This window comes from Stegostoma tigrinum, chromosome 18 (assembly GCF_030684315.1).
Source record: "Stegostoma tigrinum isolate sSteTig4 chromosome 18, sSteTig4.hap1, whole genome shotgun sequence".
Lineage (NCBI taxonomy): Eukaryota > Metazoa > Chordata > Chondrichthyes > Orectolobiformes > Stegostomatidae > Stegostoma > Stegostoma tigrinum.
The window spans coordinates 52,250,293-52,270,765 of record NC_081371.1 but is presented as its reverse complement, the minus strand read 5'-3'; the positions used below and the strand labels follow the sequence as shown (position 1 = coordinate 52,270,765).

General features: G+C 46.5%; 1 protein-coding gene across 4 annotated transcripts in view; it reads left to right on the top strand.

The window, feature by feature from the left end:
• Positions 1 to 20,473, top strand: part of LOC125460846 (SLIT-ROBO Rho GTPase-activating protein 1-like) — a 269,583-nt gene that overhangs the window by 242,529 nt on the left and 6,581 nt on the right. For 3 of the 4 annotated variants that reach the window (XM_048548950.2, XM_048548948.2, XM_048548949.2), the window contains exons 19-21: positions 11,961 to 12,141; positions 13,855 to 13,992; positions 15,729 to 16,071. In XM_048548950.2, coding sequence (XP_048404907.1) covers positions 11,961 to 12,141; positions 13,855 to 13,992; positions 15,729 to 16,071 — 662 coding nt within the window. The remainder of the gene's footprint in view (positions 1 to 11,960; positions 12,142 to 13,854; positions 13,993 to 15,728; positions 16,072 to 20,473) is intronic. The other variant, XM_048548951.2, reaches the window with a different exon arrangement.

Here is a 20,473-nt window from a genome sequence, read left to right as displayed (position 1 = left end):
GAGAGTGGTCTCTCCGGAAAGCTAAACAAGGGTGGGGATGGAAAAATGTCTCTGGTGGTGGGGGTGGATTGCAGATGGCGGAAGTGTCGGAGGATGATGCATTGGATCCGGAGGTTGGTGGAGTGGTATGTGAGGATGAGGGGGATTCTCTTTTGGCGGTTTTTGCGGGGATGGGGTGTGAGGGATGAGGTGCAGGAAATACGGGAGACACAGTCGAGGGCATTCTCGACCACTGCAGGGGGGAAGTTGCGGTCCTTGAAAAACAAGGACATCTGAGATGTACGGGAGTGGAATGCCTCATCCTGGGAGCAGATGCGGTGGAGGTGAAGGAATTGGGAATAGGGGATGGAATTTTTGCAGGAAAGTGGGTGGGAGGAGATGTATTATAGGTATCTGTGGGAGTCATTGGGCTTGAAATGGATATCAGTTTCTCGGTGGTTGCCCAAGAGACGTAGAGGTGTTAGAGATAGTCCAGGTGAACGTAAGGATTGGGTGGAAGGTGTTGGTGATGTGGATGAGCTGTTCAAGCTCCTCATGGGAGCACGAGGTGGTGCCGATACAGTCATCAATGTAACGGAGGACGAGGTGGCATTTAGGCTAGTGTAGGTATGGAAGAGGGATTGTTCCAAGTCACCTACAAAGAGGCAGGCATAGCTTGGGCCCATGCGGGTACCCATGGCCACTTCTGTAGGAAATGGGAGGAATTGAAAGAGAAGTTGTTGAGGGTGAGGACAAGTTCGGATAAGCGGATGAGGGTGTTGGTCAAGAGGGACTGTTCAGGCCTGCGGGACAGGAAGAAGTGGAGGGCTTTTAGGCCATCTGCATGGGGAATGCAGGTGTATAGGGACTGGGCATCCATGGTGAAAATGAGGTGTTGGGATCCAGGGAATTGGATGTTTTTGGAGGAGGTGGAGGGCAAGGGTGGTATCACGGACGTAGGTAGGGAGTTCCTGGAGCAAGGGGGAGAAAATAGAGTCCAGATAGGTGAAGATGAGTTCAGTGGGGCAGGAGCAGGCAGAAACAATGGGTCGACCAGGGCAGTCAGGTTTGTGGATTTTGGGAAGGAGATAGAAGCGGGCGGTGTGGGGTTGAGGAACAATGAAGTTGGAGGCTGTGGGTGGGAGGTCACCTAAGGTGATGAGGTTGTGGATGGTTTGGGAGATGATGGTTTGGTGCTCGGGGGTGGGGTCATGATCAAGGGGGCGGTAGGAGGAGGTGTCAGAGAGTTGGGGTCTGGCCTCAGCGATGTAGAGGTCATTGCACCGTACTACCACTGCACCTCCTTTGTCTGCGGGTTTAATGGTGACGTTGGGATGGGAGCGGAGGGCTGCACATTTCACAGGGGAGAGGTTGGAGTGGGCGAGATGGGTGGAGAGGTTGAGGCGATTGATGTCTCGATGGAAGTTGGAGATGAAGAGGTCGAGGGAGCGTTGGAGGCATTGGGGTGGTGCCCAGGAGGAGGGGGTGTGTTGGAGGCAGAGAAGGGGTCAGTAGAGGGAGGGTTAGGCTCACGGTTAAAGAAGTAAGCGTGGTGGCGAAGGCTGTCTGCCCCTCTATCTATCTTCAATCCGCCTCCCCCTCTCTCCCTATTTATTTCAGAACCCTCTCCCCATCCCCCTCTCTGATGAAGGGTCTAGGCCCGAAACATCAGCTTTTGTGCTCCTAAGATGCTGCTTGGCCTGCTGTGTTCATCCAGCTCCACACTTTGTTATCTCTGTTAACCTAGGGACCCTGGCAATGTTCTGGGGACCTTGGTTTGAATCCCACCATGGCAAATAGTGGAATTTAAATTCAATAAATATCTGGAGTTAAGATCTAATGATGACTGTGAATCCATTGCTGATTGATAGGAAAAACCCATCTGGCTCACTAATGTCCTTTAGGGAAGGAAACTGCCATCCTTACCTGGTCTGGCTTGCATGTGACTCCAGACCCACAGCAATGTGTTTGACTTGACTGGGCAATTAGGGATGGACAGTAAAAGCTGCCTCGCCAGCAAGGCCCACATCCTGTGAATTACTTTATAAAAAATGGTCTGTGATCTCTGATTCTCAGTCCTCCCACCAACAGGAACAGATTCTCTCTGCCCAGACACCTTGTGATTTTAAACATCATTAATCAAAACCCCTCTGGATCGTTTCTAATAATAAATACCTCATCTTCTCCAATCCATCCAAGTCACTAAAATTACAAATAAAATAAAGCTGGAAAGCTTCAGTGGCCTCTGAGGTGAAAGATTAACTTGGCTTGTCACCACCGATGCAGCCTGACCCACTGAGTTTTTCAGATTTTGTTCTTGTTTCAGTTATCCAAATCCACAGCACATCCAACTTACAAATGTGATCCCATTTTCACTTGAACGTCAGAGGCTGAAGGGTGACCTGATAGAGGTTTATAAAATTGTGAGAGGCATGGTCTTTTTCCCAACATGAAAATATCAATTACTAGGGCACATAGTTTTATAGGAAAAGGGGGACAAGTTTGAACAAAGAAAATTACAGCATAGGAGCAGGCCCTTCGGCCCTCCAAGCCTGCGCCAACCAAGATCCTCTGTCTAACCTGTCATCTATTTTCTAAGGGTCTGTGTCCATTTGCTCCCTGCCCATCCATGTACCTGTCCAAATATATGTTAAAAGACACTAATGTGTCTACGTCTACCACCTCCGCTGGCAACGCGTTCCAGGCACCCACCACCCTCTGTGTAAAGAACTTTCCACGCATATCTCCCTTAAACTTTCCTCCTCGCGCTTTGAACTCATGGCTCCTAGTAATTGAGTCCCCCACTCTGGGAAAAAGCTTTTTGCTATCCACCCTGTCTATACCCCTCATGATTTTGTAGTCCTCAATCAGGTCCCCCCCCCCTCAATCTCCATTTTACTAATGAAAATAATCCTAATCTACTCAACCTCTCTTCATAGCTAATGAATGAGATTTTTAAGAGATGGTTGGGCGTTGGGAGATTGTGAAATTTGAATGAGATTTGGAAGGCATTATAGGTCAGTACAGTCTGGATGGGCTGAAGAGCGTGTTCCTTTGCTGTGTAGTTCCTTGTTCAAACAGGGGCGTAATTTTAAATATCTGATATATGAGCATTTCCTGTGCCCACCAGCAGCTATTTAATATTGTCCTGCATTGTATTCTGAGTTGCGTACAGATGGATTTGTGAACAGACTTCAGAATGGAATCTGTCTGTATTTGGCATTTTGCAATGAAAGTTGTGACTCTGATAAATCCATTTCTGAACTTCTCTGCTGAAGACAGAAGGAATTACATGAACTGAACTTTGATTCCTGCAGCCCAGTCCTCTGCACCGCTTCCCCCCAGGAACCCCTACGATTTGATGGTTTTTCCTCATGCTTTAAGAAATGGCTGCATTAATGGACAATGTCACCAACCAGGTTGCAGCTGTAAGTGTGAGGCAAGATCGATGACTATAGTAACAATAGACAATAGGTGCTGGAGTAGGCCATTCGGCCCTTCGAGCCAGCACCACCATTCATTATGATCATGGCTGATCATCCACAATCAGTATCCTGTTCCTGCCTTATCCCCATAACCCTTGATTCCACTATCTTTAAGAGCTCTATCCATCTCTTTCTTGAAAGTATCCAGAGAGTTGGCCTCAACTCTGTTCTAAATGGCCTACCCCTTATTTTTAAACTGCGTCCTCTGGTTCTGGGCTCACCCATCAGCGGAAACATGCTTCCTGCCTCCAGACTGTCCGATCCCTTAATGATCTTATACTCATTGCTGTGTGTTTGTGTCACCAAACACCCACCGTTAATGCTCTCATCCACCTTCACGTTAGGCTGAGTTATCATTCGGTTTTCATGACGCCTACATGACCACAGTCCAGCTGCTTTGAGGAAGAGCCCTCCCAACCCTCAGTGCCTCAGCTGTTCACTGATTCACCACCACGTGAAGAGTCATTCTCCACTTGGGGTAATAGTCGTTGCAGAGCCGACTGCGTTTGTTTGAGCGCTCAGTCCAGCTCCCTGTTTTCAGTCCAAACTCTAAAGATTAAACAGCGAGAGTTTCCCATCAGGATCAAGGGGTGGCATGAACGGGGACAGATTCCCACAGTATGGCTATGGTGGCATATATGGCACCTCAGTTAATTTTGCATTGGCAACTGTTAATAAGTAGTGGCTCATCAACTATAGAGTTGCCATCGATGGGAATTACTATCCCACCCAGTGTAGGTCTCTGCACTTCAAACTAATTGTTGTCTATAAAGGACCCAGAACTATTTTAGCAATGTGCAGTAAGGTCCTCCAAGCATCAATGCTGATTATTTCTATTCAGACCGGTAGCTTTTTCGGAGAAACTAAATGAAAGAATGCAGCAAACAATCAGAAACCCCAGAGTCTTTAACAGGTAAATACTGTGATGTGCAGGGGCTGATGTAAAAGATGAGTAAGGAGTGTTTTTATACAAAGAAAGCAAAATGTTTTTGCGTCCACTGTGGAGGGTCAATCTGAAGCGACTGTCTGCTTGTCAGCAGAGTGTGTTAGGATTCTTACACACTTGGAGATTGTCATCTCCCAACTTGTTTAAACACAGCAGTTAGCAATCATTGTGAACCAGCAGTGATACAAAATGGGAGAGAGAGTTGGTTAGCCCATTTGGCTATGTGGCTGGTTGGCTATATAGAGTGACACAAAGAGCGTGGGTTCAATTCTCACATCAGCTGAGGTTACCATTCCCTTTCTCAGCCTCACTGGAGGCAAAATGAGCCTCAGATTAACCCACCAACAATCATCTTTCTAATGAGAGAGCAACCCTATGGTCTGCTAAGGCTATGACGATTTTACCTTTGCCATACTAATGGGAAAGGACAGTACTGGATTCTTGTAAAAGTGCACTGGGAACATGAGCTGTTTTCAGTAGTTGACAGTTTGAAAGCCTTAAGTTATCAGGCCAGAAAATGTTGGAGCTGACAATCATATGAGACAGTTTTCTGTTACTGAACAGACAGATTCAGATGTCTTCAGTTAAATCCTATTGTTCAGAACTGAGAGGCTCGTGGACTTTTTGATAGCGAATCTGTAATGCCATTGAAAGCCAGAGAAGAGAAATTCAGGAGGATTGTGTGTGAGCCAGTTTGGTGGTGGGTGACCCTGCCTGTTATTGATTTCTCTCTGAATAGCAATATAAAGGCACCAGACAGAATAGAAAAGCATATTGATTGAAATGACATCTGCTAAAGTAATTCTCTCATTCAGCGGCAGTGATGAATTGGTGTGATCTTATCTGATGGGAATGGTGCCAAATTGTAAAGCACTCCGTTTTTAATGGCCCAAACATCTCTGCTCATCATCTGCTGAATTTGCATTGACTGCTGCAGCACATTCAGACCCAGTGACTGCACGACAACCAGTTTTTTTCCCCCTAAAAGTGCTTTGACATAGGAATTGCTGGAGGACAAATGACCATATTCTGCCTAGTGTCTTCTACAATCCTAGCAGTCACTTGATGCGTCAGTAATGGAAGTTCTTCGCTAATTGTAGTAATCAATCTCGATCAATTAGTCCACGACAAACCCAGGCATGAACAAAGAAAACATAAATCCAAAGTAACCTATTCTTCTGAAGCTGGCTACACTTATCGTATATCATGTCTGCAGAAGCTTTTCTTTCTGATTGGTGCTGGACAGCAATTAATCTTTTCATTCTTGGGATGAGGGCCCTTTCTGGAAAAGCCAATGTTTATGGCCATCCTTACTTGTTCTTGAGAAGGTGGTGGTGAGATGCCACTTCGAAGCACTGGAGTCCTGGGGTGGCAGGACTGACATAAGAAGAAAGGCAGGATTGATTAGGACTATATTCACTGGAGTTTAGAAGAATGAGGGGAGACCTTAGAAACAAAAACTGTGACAGGACTATAACAGGACGAGACAGAGTAAACAGAGGAAGGATGTTCTTGATAACCAGGAGTTTAGAAACTAGGACTGAGCTGAGGAGAAACTCTCTCACCTAGAGAGTGGTGAGCCTGTTGATTTCTCTACCACAGAAAGTGGTTGAGGCCAAAACATTGAATATTTTAAGAAGGAGATAGATACATTTCTTAGTGCTAAAGGAATCAAAGGTAATGGGGAGAAACTGGGAACAGAATACTCAGCTGGACGATCAGCCATGATCATGTTGAATGGAGGTGCAGGCTTTGAAGGGCTGAATGGCCTATTTCAGCTCTTATTTGCTATGTTTCTGTCACTGCACCCTCAGTGCATCCTCTGTGCTGTAAAGGTAAGGATTTCTTCTCGCTGAGAGTGAACTGTTCCTTTGTGGTTGAATCTCCTGGCACCCCCTAAAGGTTCTCATTATAGATGCACAAGAGTCCTGCGTTGCACACTTTTGGAAATGCCTTTCCAATAAAAAAAAAGGTAGCCTCCAAATAAGCACAATAAATACGAGCAAATGCATCACTGGCACATGCAACTGAGAGCATTTTCGCAGCAGATGTTCCCCTTCAATGTTGTTGGTTCAGAATCTGAGAGGAGAATGTCTTAGAGGTGATGGTGCACCTCCTGCCCTTGGCCTTGATTTGGTTGATTCGGGTGGTACTGTCAAAGAGGCCTTGGCGAATCTTTGCACTGCATCTTGGGAGATTATGCACATTCCAGTCACACTGTGCCAGTGCTGTGGGTGTTTGAAGTGGGTTTCACATCTCACTGTTGTGGGATTGAAACTTGTGGCTTCTGCTTTGTACCATAACTATTTCCCTAAATTGTCCCCAGGCTACCTACCAGTGGAATAGGTAAAGCCTCCAATTGTTTTCTGGTGTCTTGCAACCTGCTCAATCACACTGGGATCATTTGTTGGCAAGTCAGTGCCCTATTCTCACTCGAATTTGCCCACTGCATGGTAGGGCAGCACCTGATGGAGTTATGCACCTGAACACCAGCAGGACCTTGCTTGAACACCATCTCCATAAAGATTGGAGCTCACTGATAGTGCCAGCCCCTGAAAAAGCAGCAGGTCAGTTTGACCGTCCTCCCTCAAGACCATGTCACAAGTGGTCAAAAAAAGGACTGATACGAATTGAATGATACAGCGTTGAACCAGGCCATTTGGCCTTTCAAGCTTATGCCAGCTCTTTGAGAAAGTTATCCCCCTAGTCTGATTCACTTCCACTTAGATTAGATTGGATTCCCTACAGTGTGGAAACAGGCCCTTCGGCCCAACAAGTCCACACCGCCCCTTGAAGCATCCTACCCAGACCCATCCCCCTAGAACCCACACACCCCTGAACACTACGGGCAATTTAGCATGGCCGATCCACCTAGCCTGCACATCTTTGGACTTACCCCTAGCCTTGCAACACTTTTTGTTTGTCCTTTTCAGGTATTTATCCAACTCCCTTCCACAGGCTTATTGAAACTGTTTCCAGAGGCAGCACATTCCAGATCATAACCCTCTGCATTAACAGGAAATTAAATATCTGTCCTCTCCCTAGTTCCCTGCTAGTTATATCTTCAGCCTACGGTCACCCATTGTTCCGCCTGGTTCACCTTATGTGCTGCGTCATTACTCCTTCCTGCTGTTGAACACACTGCTCCCTTTTGATGTATATGATTCGAGCAAATGCTTTTTTTGTCATCAGCAATTTAACCTTTATTGCAATATTGTACGCTTAACAGCAATTGTATTTGCTACTACATTCAATTGTAGATACAGCAAACTTTGTTTTAACTGGTACATTATGAACTAGCACTCTTGATAAATCGACAAAAATTATATACCTGAGATACAATGAAGTTTACCGTCTTATCACAACCTCTGCAATGTCCAAGTAGTCAGTTGGGGGTGCAGGTGAGAAGGCTATCTGCCAAACAGTTTTGCTTAAGGCAAATTTGCATTATTATTGGTGTACACCCCAAAATGTGCATTATTTTTCTATTACTTAGTGTTGGTTCCGTTGGTTGTATGGACCGCTTGATCAGTTTGTACACTCCTGGTCCCATAGGTGCTGCTTCATAAATTTTTGTTGTATTTGACAAGAATCCAGATCCAACCTGCTACTCTCAGCTGAACTGCTACTTAAAGTGTATTGAAAGCACCTGGGAGTATCTGATCCTTCAGTGTTACATTCTGGGTCTGAAGACCAACATTGCCGAGTCCTACTATGGGATCTCTTAGGAACTCTCATGAAAGCCCAAGCCCACTTTCCTCACGAAGGGCATTGACTCCTTTCTGTCTCTGTTATGATACTCTGCATTGGGTTTTTAACCTGACTGCTGTGATACTCAAGAGCTGCAGTACATTAGCACACCTGCTTACTTTTTGCACCCGTTGGCAACAATGACCTTTGCTTGATTGGTTTCCAGCCCAGACATAATGGGAACTGCAGATGCTGGAGAATCCAAGATAACAAAGTGTGAAGCTGGATGAACACAGCAGGCCAAGCAGCATCTCAGGAGCACAAAAGCTGACGTTTCGGGCCTGCTTTCTGATGAAGGGTCTAGGCCCGAAACGTCAGCTTTTGTGCTCCTGAGATGCTGCTTGGCCTGCTGTGTTCATCCAGCTTCACACTTCATTATCTTGGTTTCCAGCCCAACTCTGATTTAGAACATTTTGGGTTTAAGTCCCACTCCAGAAATCTAAGCACAAAATCCAGGCTGACCCTCCAGTGCAGCACAGAGGGAATGTTGTGCTGAGGGAGCGCGGCACAGAGGGAATGTTGCGCTGAGGGAGCGCGGCACAGAGGGAATGTTGCGCTGAGGGAGCGCGGCACAGAGGGAATGTTGCGCTGAGGGAGCGCGGCACAGAGGGAATGTTGTGCTGAGGGAGCGCGGCACAGTGGGAATGTTGCGCTGAGGGAGCGCGGCACAGTGGATGTGCGGCCCAGAAGGAGAGCTGATTGTATTTTTGGGTGCGATCTGTCTGCTGCCTCTGAGGAAGGTGAAGGGAATTTCTCCCTGGCATCTTGACCAACATTTTGTATTCTTTTTAAATGTGTATTTGTTCTGGTTAGGGATATCGAAATGTTAATACCCAATTCTGCTCTCTTTTCAGTACAGCTAACACCTGAATAATAAATAAATGCTATCCAGAAAATTTGGCAAATGTGTTGGTTGCCAATTTGCATCAAAGGTGCATTTTCACAGCCCAGGTTAACTCAATGTAGAATCCCAATCTTACTTGTTCCAATGGAGAACACTGAGCAAAGACTGTTCTTGCTTCTTTCTCCTCTCCCTCTTTCCCACTGTCTTATCACTCCACTCCTTTTTCTTGTCTTTGTGTCCCTCTCATTCCTCCTACTTTGTCCCCTCCCTTCCCTCACTTTCTTCTTCACCTTTCACCTCCATCCTCTCTCTCTACTGCCTCCCACACCCATCCTTCCAAATTCTGTACTCTTTTCCTTCATACTTCTCCATCTTCCTTTTTATTTAATTGGATCATGGTAAGAGGCTGGCACAGGCTTGGCCAGAATTTACCACCTGCCCCTAATTGCTGTCGGCCCTTAGTCACATAGAGGCCAGAGCAAGTAGAGAGGGCAAGTTCCCTTCATTTGAAGAACATTGTAATGAGAACCCATTGGGTTTGTTAACATAGAAAAGTTTTACAATGTCGCCTCTTATGTCACCATCTTAGGTACACATCTTAGATTAATCAATAATAGTTAATTTCTTCAAATCAGATTTTTAAAATATTGAATTAAAATTCATGATGATGAGATTTGAACTCATCTCATTAGAATATTGATCTCAGAGTTCTGCATCACTAACACAGGGACATCACCACTGCCTTCTCCTTTCAATTGCCCTCCGCTTTCTCTACCTTTGTGATTGATTCCAATCTGAAACTGGAACACAGACTGCAATTCTGTGAACGTGCACTCGTTTGATGAGGAAACAATGTGTGATACAGAGGAATTGCAAGTGGGGATTGGAAATGTTTAACAGATTGTGTCGATGTCAGTATTTCAATTGTATTTTGATTTTAACTTTGTTAAAACTTTCCTTTTGTGAATGTGCAATTGAGAAGTGTTATTTGTAAAAAGGTTCCTGTGTCCGTCTGGTGTTTGTTCCATCACAAGCTTAGTACCAGGGCTGGTTGGTGAGAAAATAATCCAGACTTTTCCTGCTGCTGCAGAAATATTGGCAGTGTTTTCTGATTCTGGCCAGGAGCTTGTATCACAGTAGAGAAATTTACATTGAATGGCATTATCGTTATTGCAGCCCCACCGTCAATATCCTGGGGGTTACCATTGACCAGAAACTGAATTGCACTAGCCATATAAATACAGTGTCTACAAGATCAGGTCAGAGGCTGCGAATTCTGCAGTGAGTAACCTGACTCCCAAAGCCAGTCTACCATGCAAGTCTTGAGCATGATGGAATACACCCCATCTGCCTGGACGAGTGACCACATTCACAGGCATCCCCTCCCTCCACCACTATGCTCAGTAGCAGCAGTGTGTACCGCCTACGAGATGCACTGCCGCAAGACTTCTTAAACAGTGCCTTTCAAACTAGTGATAATGGGAACGGCAGATGCTGGAGAATCCAAGATAATAAAATGTGAGGCTGGATGAACACAGCAGGCCAAGCAGCATCTCAGGACCACAAAAGCTGACGTTTCGGGCCTAGACCCTTCATCAGAGAAGGGGTTGGGGTGAGGGTTCTGAAATAAATAGGGAGAGAGGGGGAGACAGACTGAAGATGGAGAGAAAAGAAGATAGGTGGAGAGTAGAGTATAGGTAGGGAGGGGATAGGTCAGTCCAGGGAAGACGGACAGGTCAAGGAGGTGGGATGAGGTTAGTAGGTAGGAGATGGAGGTGCGGCTTGGGGTGGGAGGAAGGAATGGGTGAGAGGAAGAACAGGTTAGGGAGGCAGAGACAGGTTGGACTGGTTTTGGGATGCAAAATCTCCCCTTCCCCCACCGCATCCCAAAACCAGCCCAGTTCGTCCCCTCCCCCCACTGCACCACACAACCAGCCCAGCTCTTCCCCTCCACCCACTGCATCCCAAAACCAGTCCAATCTGTCTCTGCCTCCCTAACCTGTTCTTCCTCTCACCCATCCCTTCCTCCCACCCCAAGCCGCACCTCCATCTCCTACCTACTAACCTCATCCCACCTCCTTGACCTGTCCCCTCCCCAACTATACTCTCCTCTCCACCTATCTTCTTTTCTCTCCATCTTCGGTCTGCCTCCCCCTCTCTCCCTATTTATTCCAGAACCCTCACCCCATCCCCCTCTCTGATGAAGGGTCTAAGCCCGAAACGTCAGCTTTTGTGCTCCTGAGATGCTGCTGGGCCTGCTGTGTTCATCCAGCCTCACATTTTATTACCTTTCAAGCTAGAGACCTTTATCACCTAGAGGGACAAGGGCAGCAGATACATGGGAACACCACCCCCTGCAAGTGCCCCTCCAAGCCACTCACCAGCTAGACCAGGAAATATATTGCAGTTCCTTCACTGCCGCTGGGTCAGCATTGGTGAACTTCCTTCCAAGCAGCTCTGTGGGTCTACAGAGTTAGCATGGACTGCAGTGGTCGAAGAAGGCAGCTCACTACGACCTTCTCAAGCACGACAAGAGATGGCGAAACAAGTACTGGGCCATCCAGCAATGCCCCCTCTGGAACATAATACCTCTGATTTCTCGCGGTCATTGGACAGAGTCCTGGACTTCTCTACCTAACACCCATTATGAGAGGAGCATTAACACAAGAGCTACAACAGCCCAAAAGAAACCTGACCTTCTGAGGTCAAAAACAAAAGCCTGAGAAACATAAAGATCTTAAAAGAGTTTGTTTTCCTTATCCAATTATTGGAATGTGTTGACTGTGTATATTTCAAAGCTAGCGTCTTGTTGATGTGAATATCTTTGATGTGTACACAGGAGGTAATGGATTAAATAATAGTACATGAGGTAGCATTTTCAGTGAGGGGATTTGAAGATAGTGGCACCATTCAACCTTTGCCAGTAACTGAAGTAGCCTGTCCTGCTGTGTTTCAGAAGGCGAACCCATTGAAGCAATCGCCAAGTTTGATTATGCTGGACGCTCTGCTCGAGAGCTGTCGTTCAAGAAGGGAGCTTCGCTGCTTCTGTATCACAGAGCATCTGAGGACTGGTGGGAGGGAAGACATAATGGGATTGATGGGCTCGTACCCCATCAGTACATTGTGGTGCAGGACACGTGAGTAATGGTTCTGATCAACCCAGCTGATGTTACTATTGGACAAGTCAAATCCCAGAGTGAAATCTAGCTTGATAGATCATATTTTTAATTGAATGCAGGGGTGGCCTGTCAATAAAACATGAACACCCAACACTATGGAGTTGGTTTAAACATTGAAACACAATTTATTATACAAAAGAAATTAAATAAAACAAAGTAAACTACCTAAATATAACACAGTTTGAATGATTTTGAAACACACCCAAACAAAATCCTATCTACTCCCCAACACCATCACTTTACACACCAGAGGAATTTTTCTCCCTTACAAATCTGTAGATTTGACTTAACAGCTTCTTCTCAGTCCTGATCCTGAGAGTTGAGACTTTTTCCCTTGATAACGCACACAACTGAGAGCTTAGACTTCTTTAGTCTGTTAGTTATTTGCAGAGTTCCAACCAAACACATCTTGTCTGAACAGTCTCCTTTTCGAGGAGAACCAGTTCTTGCATCTGATTTTAGCCAAGTCTCATTCAAACTGGACTAAAGCTTTCCCATCTCTGTGTTACATACTTGCTGGAAAATAATTGTTCTGGAAAGACTGATCTAGTTAATTATTAAACTTCTTCACAAAACTAAACCAAAGCGCATATGCCACTAATTTGAAATTGCAAACTCTTAAAATAAATATATATGTGTATATGTAAACCACACATTTTTCGTCACATCTTTCATCAACTAAATGACACTAATTAACTTAACTATCAGTCAGTCATCCTGAACTGGGGCGGCTTTGTTCTGATTTGAAAGAGATACACAATATGAATGTAGAATTATGAAGAAATTGAGACATAGATATAAACTTAGCAGTTTGACCCTTGCTGTTCACTGAAGTCGACAGCTGCAACACATTGATGGCCCTTTCCTCTAAGTCACAAGGTTCACTCTGAGCCTGGGGCTAATACTGCAGTGCAATACTGAAGCCCATGGTACCATCTCTCAGATAAGACGTTGAACTTACATACCCACTTTCCATTTCCTGTGGGTGTACAATGACGTGTGGACACCTTATGAAGAAAAGCTAGGGTGTTCTCCCTGACATCTGACATTCGGGCAGTATGGTGATACCATGGTTAGTGCTGCCACCTCATGGTACCAGGGTCCTGGTTTCGATTCCAGCCTTAGATGACCGTCTCTGTGGAGTTTGCACTTTCTTCCTGTGCCTGCATGAGGTCCCTCCTACAGTCTAAAGCGATACAGCATAGGTGAATTGTCCATGTTAAAAGTTACTGGTGGGATGCCCTTCAGAGGGTGGTGCAGATTCGATGGGCCGAATGGAATCATCCTGCACTGTAGGGCTTGTGTGACATCCTGGTCAGAAGCAGATGGTCTGGTCAGTGCTTTATGTGGGTGCATGCTGCCATGCACCCTTCCACAGCAACAATGTCTCAAAAGGACTTAATTGACTGTCACAGTTTGGGCCTGTGCTCAGATCATGAAAGGCACAAGGTGCAAACTTATCTTCTCCATCCTTCCTACCTTTTGTTCTACGCTCTTTCATTCTGTTCTTAGACAAGGGTTTAAGAGAAAGGAGTCTTAGTTTTCAACAAAAGGGACCAATTTACTGGTGAGGTGACCTTTCATATTTTTAACTTTGACCCCCACATTGGGTTTCTGGAGTTGGGAGACCTGCTGGAAGTTGAAGCTAACCCTGGTTTTTGTTCCTCTCAGGGATGATACTTTTTCTGACAGTCTGAGCCAGAAAGCTGACAGTGAAACCAGCAGCGGGCCAACAGCTGAAGACAAGCTGCCCTCCAAGAACGACATCAGCTCACCAACTGATCGTGTTCCAGATGTTTACGCAGCAAGGTCAGTAGCTGCCTGACAGTTACTCTGATGCCATTAGTACAAAAATAAAACGTCACAGATGCTGGGAATCCAACTCAGAAACTAAAACTGCTGGAGATACTCAGTGGGACTGGAGAGAGGAGTGGATGTTTCAGATTGATGCTCGATCACGTCGGAGAGCCGTCCCGACAGGACTTCCCCGCCAACACCACCCCTCCCTCCCAAAAAAAATGGAAGGGGCTGGGAAGATTTTGGCCATAACACTTGAAAAGGCTAATGAGAATTAGTTAATGGGGAGGCGATGGCCTAGTGGTATTATCACTGATAATCCAGAGACCCAGATAATATCCTGGGGATCCGGGTTCGAACCCCACCATGGCAGATGGTGGAATTTGAATCCAATAAAAATCTGGAATTAAGAATCTAATGATGACCATGAATCCATTGCCAATTGTCAGGAAAAATCCATCTGGTTCACGAATGTCCTTTAGGGAAGGAAACTGCCATGCTTACCTGGTCTGGCCTACATGTGATTCCAGACCCATGGAAAATATGGTTGACTCTTAACTGGCGCCGGGGCAGTCAGGGATAGACAATACATTAGCTTAGCCAGGGATTCACTTATCCCGTGAATGAATTTTAAAAAGTAACTATTTTAAAGGAACTAATATACATGGCTGCAGGGAAAGAATAGGGCAGTGGGACTAATTGAACAGGTTGGCCAATGATCCAGTAGAGACACAATGGGTTAAAAGGCTTGTATGTGTGATCCTGACTCCCAAAGCCTGTCCACCATCAGTGAGGTACAAGTCAGGAGTGTGATGGGATACTCCCCACTTGCCTGAATGAGTGCAGCCCCAACAACACTCAAGAAGCTTAACACCGTCCAGGATAAAGGAGATTGGCACTACATTCACATCCCATCTGCAACCCTCCCATCATCATGTGGTAACAGTACATGGCATGTACAAAATGCACCATGGCACCTCAGCCCTCACCTCTGACATCTTCCAGACCCATGACCATTACCATCTAGAAAGACAAAGCAGTCCCTCAACCTCCAAATTCTCCTCCAAAGCACTTATTGTCTCGACTTGGACATATGTAGCCGTTCCTTCGCTGTCACTGGGTCAGAATCCTGGAACTCCCTCCCTAACGACATTGTGGGTCAAATTACAGCAAATGGACTGCGGCATTTCACTAGTGCAGCTCACTGCCACCTTCTCAAGAGCAATTACGGATGGGCAATAAATGCCCAGCCAACAATGTCCACATCTTAGTAAATATTTGCAAGGAAGAATTCCATAGATGTGACTACAGTCTGAGAGCAAACGATCCTCCCCATCTTTGTCTTAAGTGGACCTTACTCAGAGGCCTGTACTTGACTGTCCCACAAGGGGAAGCATCTTTCCACATCTACCCCATCAAGGCCCATATGAAAGTTATACTTTTCAGTAGGGTTACTTCTCATTCTCCTATCTCCTTTTTGTGATTCATGGTATGAGGACTCCCAAGTCCCTCTGTGCTGCAGCTTCCTGCAGTATTTCCCCATTTAAATAATATTCAGATGCTGTATTCGTGCCAGTCACCTTTTCCACGTAACCCTGACATGGTTTCATGTTCGATCCACATCCTTCAGTGCCAGTGAATTGTTTTTAAAGCTTCATTGCCGATGTTCTACAGGACATTGGGACATTTGTGCAAGCTACAGGGGCAAAAAAAGGTGAGGCTAATTTGTGTTTTGTTTTGTCCTCCAGACAGAAGAGGAGACCAGAACCACCATCAGCTCGACGCCCATTGAGACCCAACGACGGGCACTGCACAGTGCACCCAGTCCATGGCTTAGTAAGTAGCTCAGGGGACGGTGGCCCTTTGATCATGCCTACCCACGCCAGCTCCCGCCTCTTCCACCAGAATCGCAGCGTACTGCTTGACAGTCCGGAGAGGCGTCGCCGAGGTGCCCTTGGCAGTCTTTCCAACCTAAGCCGCCAGGAGGCTCTCAAAAAGATCGAGAGTCCACCAATCAGAAGGTCTACATCCTCCGGTCAATACAACAGCTTCAGTGAGCATAAACCTCTAGACCCTGAAACAATCGCCCAGGTCTGTGCAAGACTTTTTTTAATCATCTGCCTTGACATTTTAAATTTTCGGTGTTGACTTGTGGTCTTTTAGTGGAACATTCTTGAACCTTTGTCGTCACATTTGTCATCTTGGTTTTCAAGTATCCAATCTGTCCTTATTCATTTTGCACAATCATTGTTCAACTGAATGAATGAATGCATCTCACTGTGGCTGTACATTTTGCCAAATCTCACTGAACATTAATCAGTGATAATGGGAACTGCAGATGCTGGAGATTCCAAGATAATAAAATGTGAGGCTGGATGAACACAGCAGGCCAAGCAGCATCTCAGGAGCACAAAAGCTGACGTTTCGGGCCCAGACCCTTCATCAGAGAGGGGGATGGGGGGAGGGAACTGGAATAAATAGGGAGAGAGGGGGAGGCGGACCGAAGATGGAGAGTAAAGAAGATAGGTGGAGAGGGTGTAGGTGGGGAGGTAGGGAGGGGATAGGTCAGTCCAGGGAAGACGGACAGGTCAAGGAGGTGGGATGTGGTTAGTAGGTAGCTGGGGGTGCGGCTTGGGGTGGGAGGAAGGGATGGGTGAGAGGAAGAACCGGTTAGGGAGGCAGAGACAGGTTGGACTGGTTTTGGGATGCAGTGGGTGGGGGGGAAGAGCTGGGCTGGTTGTGTGGTGCAGTGGGGGGAGGGGATGCAGTGGGGGAAGGGGAGATTTTGAAACTGGTGAAGTCCACATTGATACCATATGGCTGCAGGGTTCCCAGGCGGAATATGAGTTGCTGTTCCTGCAACCTTCGGGTGGCATCATTGTGGCAGTGCAGGAGGCCCATGATGGACATGTCATCAAGAGAATGGGAGGGGGAGTGGAAATGGTTTGCGACTGGGAGGTGCAGTTGTTTGTTGCGAACTGAGCGGAGGTGTTCTGCAAAGCGGTCCCCAAGCCTCCGCTTGGTTTCCCCAATGTAGAGAAAGCCGCACCGGGTACAGTGGATGCAGTATACCACATTGGCAGATGTGCAGGTGAACCTCTGCTTAATGTGGAATGTCGTCTTGGGGCCTGGGATGGGGGTGAGGGAGGAGGTGTGGGGACAAGTGTAGCATTTCCTGCGGTTGCAGGGGAAGGTGCCGGGTGTGGTGGGGTTGGAGGGCAGTGTGGAGCGAACAAGGGAGTCACGGAGAGAGTGGTCTTCCCGCGACACATCCCTCACACCCCGCCCCCGCCACAACCGCCCCAAGAGGATCCCCCTCGTTCTCACACACCACCCCACCAACCTCCGGATACAACGCATCATCCTCCGACACTTCCGCCATTTACAATCCGACCCCACCACCCAAGACATTTTTCCATCCCCACCCCTGTCTGCTTTCCGGAGAGACCACTCTCTCCGTGACTCCCTTGTTCGCTCCACACTGCCCTCCAACCCCACCGCACCCGGCACCTTCCCCTGCAACCGCAGGAAATGCTACACTTGTCCCCACACCTCCTCCCTCACCCCCATCCCAGGCCCCAAGACGACATTCCACATTAAGCAGAGGTTCACCTGCACATCTGCCAATGTGGTATACTGCATCCACTGTACCCGGTGCGGCTTTCTCTACATTGGGGAAACCAAGCGGAGGCTTGGGGACCGCTTTGCAGAACACCTCCGCTCAGTTCGCAACAAACAACTGCACCTCCCAGTCGCAAACCATTTCCACTCCCCCTCCCATTCTCTTGATGACATGTCCATCATGGGCCTCCTGCACTGCCACAATGATGCCACCCAAAGGTTGCAGAAACAGCAACTCATATTCCGCCTGGGAACCCTGCAGCCATATGGTATCAATGTGGACTTCACCAGTTTCAAAATCTCCCCTTCCCCCACTGCATCCCCTCCCCCCACTGCACCACACAACCAGCCCAGCTCTTCCCCCCCACCCACTGCATCCCAAAACCAGTCCAACCTGTCTCTGCCTCCCTAACCGGTTCTTCCTCTCACCCATCCCTTCCTCCCACCCCAAGCCGCACCCCCAGCTACCTACTAACCACATCCCACCTCCTTGACCTGTCCGTCTTCCCTGGACTGACCTATCCCCTCCCTACCTCCCCACCTACACCCTCTCCACCTATCTTCTTTACTCTCCATCTTCGGTCCGCCTCCCCCTCTCTCCCTATTTATTCCAGTTCCCTCCCCCCATCCCCCTCTCTGATGAAGGGTCTGGGCCCGAAACGTCAGCTTTTGTGCTCCTGAGATGCTGCTTGGCCTGCTGTGTTCATCCAGCCTCACATTTTATTATCTTGGAACATTAATCAGTCACTGTTTGTTAGCTTGTCATTGGGAAAGTGAACTATCGTTGGGGGACCGAGAGAAAGAGCGAAGTTCCTCCATTCTTTGTGCCTTGGTATGTCAACTGTTGCTATGGCTAAACCCTGGAACAACAAATTGCATTTCTGTAGCGCTTTTAACACAGTGCAGCCTCGCGTGGCACTTCACAGGAACGTTATCAAACAAAATTCGACATTGACCACTGGGGAGCTGTAGGTCAGCAAACCAAATTTGGTCGAGGCAGTAATTTTAAGGAATGTCTTAAAAGAAGTGAAGTGACGGCGAGATTTAGGGCGGATTTCCAGAGTGAAGGGCCTTAGCAGCTCCTGTGGGGCAGGGGCAAATAGGGTTGGTCAGACTGGAGTTAGTGCCCCATGAGATCAGGAATGTACAAGAGGAGCTAGAAAGAAATTGTTCCTGTCAAGTTTACCCTTCAAAATGTCTGCATCATTCACCTCAGCTGCTTCCCATTTCCTGTGCTGATGAATTACACATCCTCACTGCTGTGATGAAATAAATTTATCCTTCTTCCCTGATGGATTAATTAGCACCTGTCTTGTGTTTATGGCCTCCTAGCTTTGGATTCTTTTACACCTCATTCTACATGAGACTCCAAGTTAAAAACAAACCAAATATTTGCACACTTGAAACACAGCAATTAAGACATTTGCTTTCCAATTTGTTGGACCTTTAAGGAAATTTCAGTCATCTCAGCAAAGTTTAACTGTTTAAAATTTCAGAGCATCGCGCTACACAAGCATTGTGTGTTAAACTACTATCTGCACAATGACCAGCCTTAGCTCAATGTCAGTCATACAGTGCGGAAACAGACCTTTTGGTCCATCCAGTCCATTCCAACCATAATTCTGAACTAAACTAGTCCCACCTTCCTGTTTTTGATCCATATTCATCCAAATATTTCTTGTTCATGCACTTATCGAAATGTCTTTTAAACATTGTAACTGTAATCACATCCACCACTTCCTCTGGAAGTTCATTCCACACACGACCCACTCTGTGTTTAAAAAAGTTGTCCCTCATGTCTTTTTTTTAAAATATTTCTCCTCTCACACTAGTCTAGGGAACAGCCACCTGCCATTCACCTTATCTATTCCCTTCATAATTTTATAAACCTCTATGAGGTCATCCCGCAACCTCCTGTGCTCCAGTGAGAAAAGTCCCAGCCTATCCAGCCTCTCCTTTATAATTCAAACCCTCCATTCCCGGCAACATCCTATTAAGTCTTTTCTGAAGCTCTACAGCTTAGTTCCTATAGCAGGGTGACCAGAACTGCACACAATAGTCCAGAAGAGGCCTCACCGATATCTTTATCAACCTCAAGATGACGTCCCAACTCAACTAGTGCACTTCAAGTTAGGAATAGATGGTTCGAGACAAAGTGGACAACTTGTAGCAGCATTAGATAAGTTAGCAATCTTTCCAGGATTCTATCTGTCCCATGTGAAGAGAGTTCCAAACCAGCCACAAACCTTTACTGCAGCACACAAAACAAAACATACAATCCCTCTAGGGTTTTCCAAATTACATGAGTATATAAATTAGTGATATCGACACACATATTTTTGAATACAAGATTTGCTAGAATCTATTACAGGGGTCTCTGGGGTGAAGGAGTTCATATTACAAGGATGAGCATTGCTGTGTTTTTCTGTATTCATTGGAATGGAATGTGTGAAGTGTGACTTAAGGGTTAGGAAGCAAATTTCTGAGAAAATAAAATAACACGGTGTGAAGTTGGATGAACACAGCAGGCCAAGCAGCATCAGAGGAGCAGGAAGGTTTGATGTTTCGGGTAGAGACCCTTCTACATTTTCTGAAGAATGGTCCGGACCCGAAACGTCACCTTTCCTGCTCCTAAGATGCTGCTTGGCCTGCTGTGTTCATCAAGCTCCACACCGTGTTATCTCAGATTCTCCAGCATCTGCAGGTCCTACTATCTCTTCTTGGAAAATGATTAAGTTCTTCAAAACCCAGGTTGGCAAGAGGAAATCTAAATAATTATTATATCTGTCTTAAAACCTATCTTTATATTTGCGGCTCTAATGGACTTTTTCCAGAGGGTTTGCCAAAAGTGGAGATATTAATGTTGTGAATC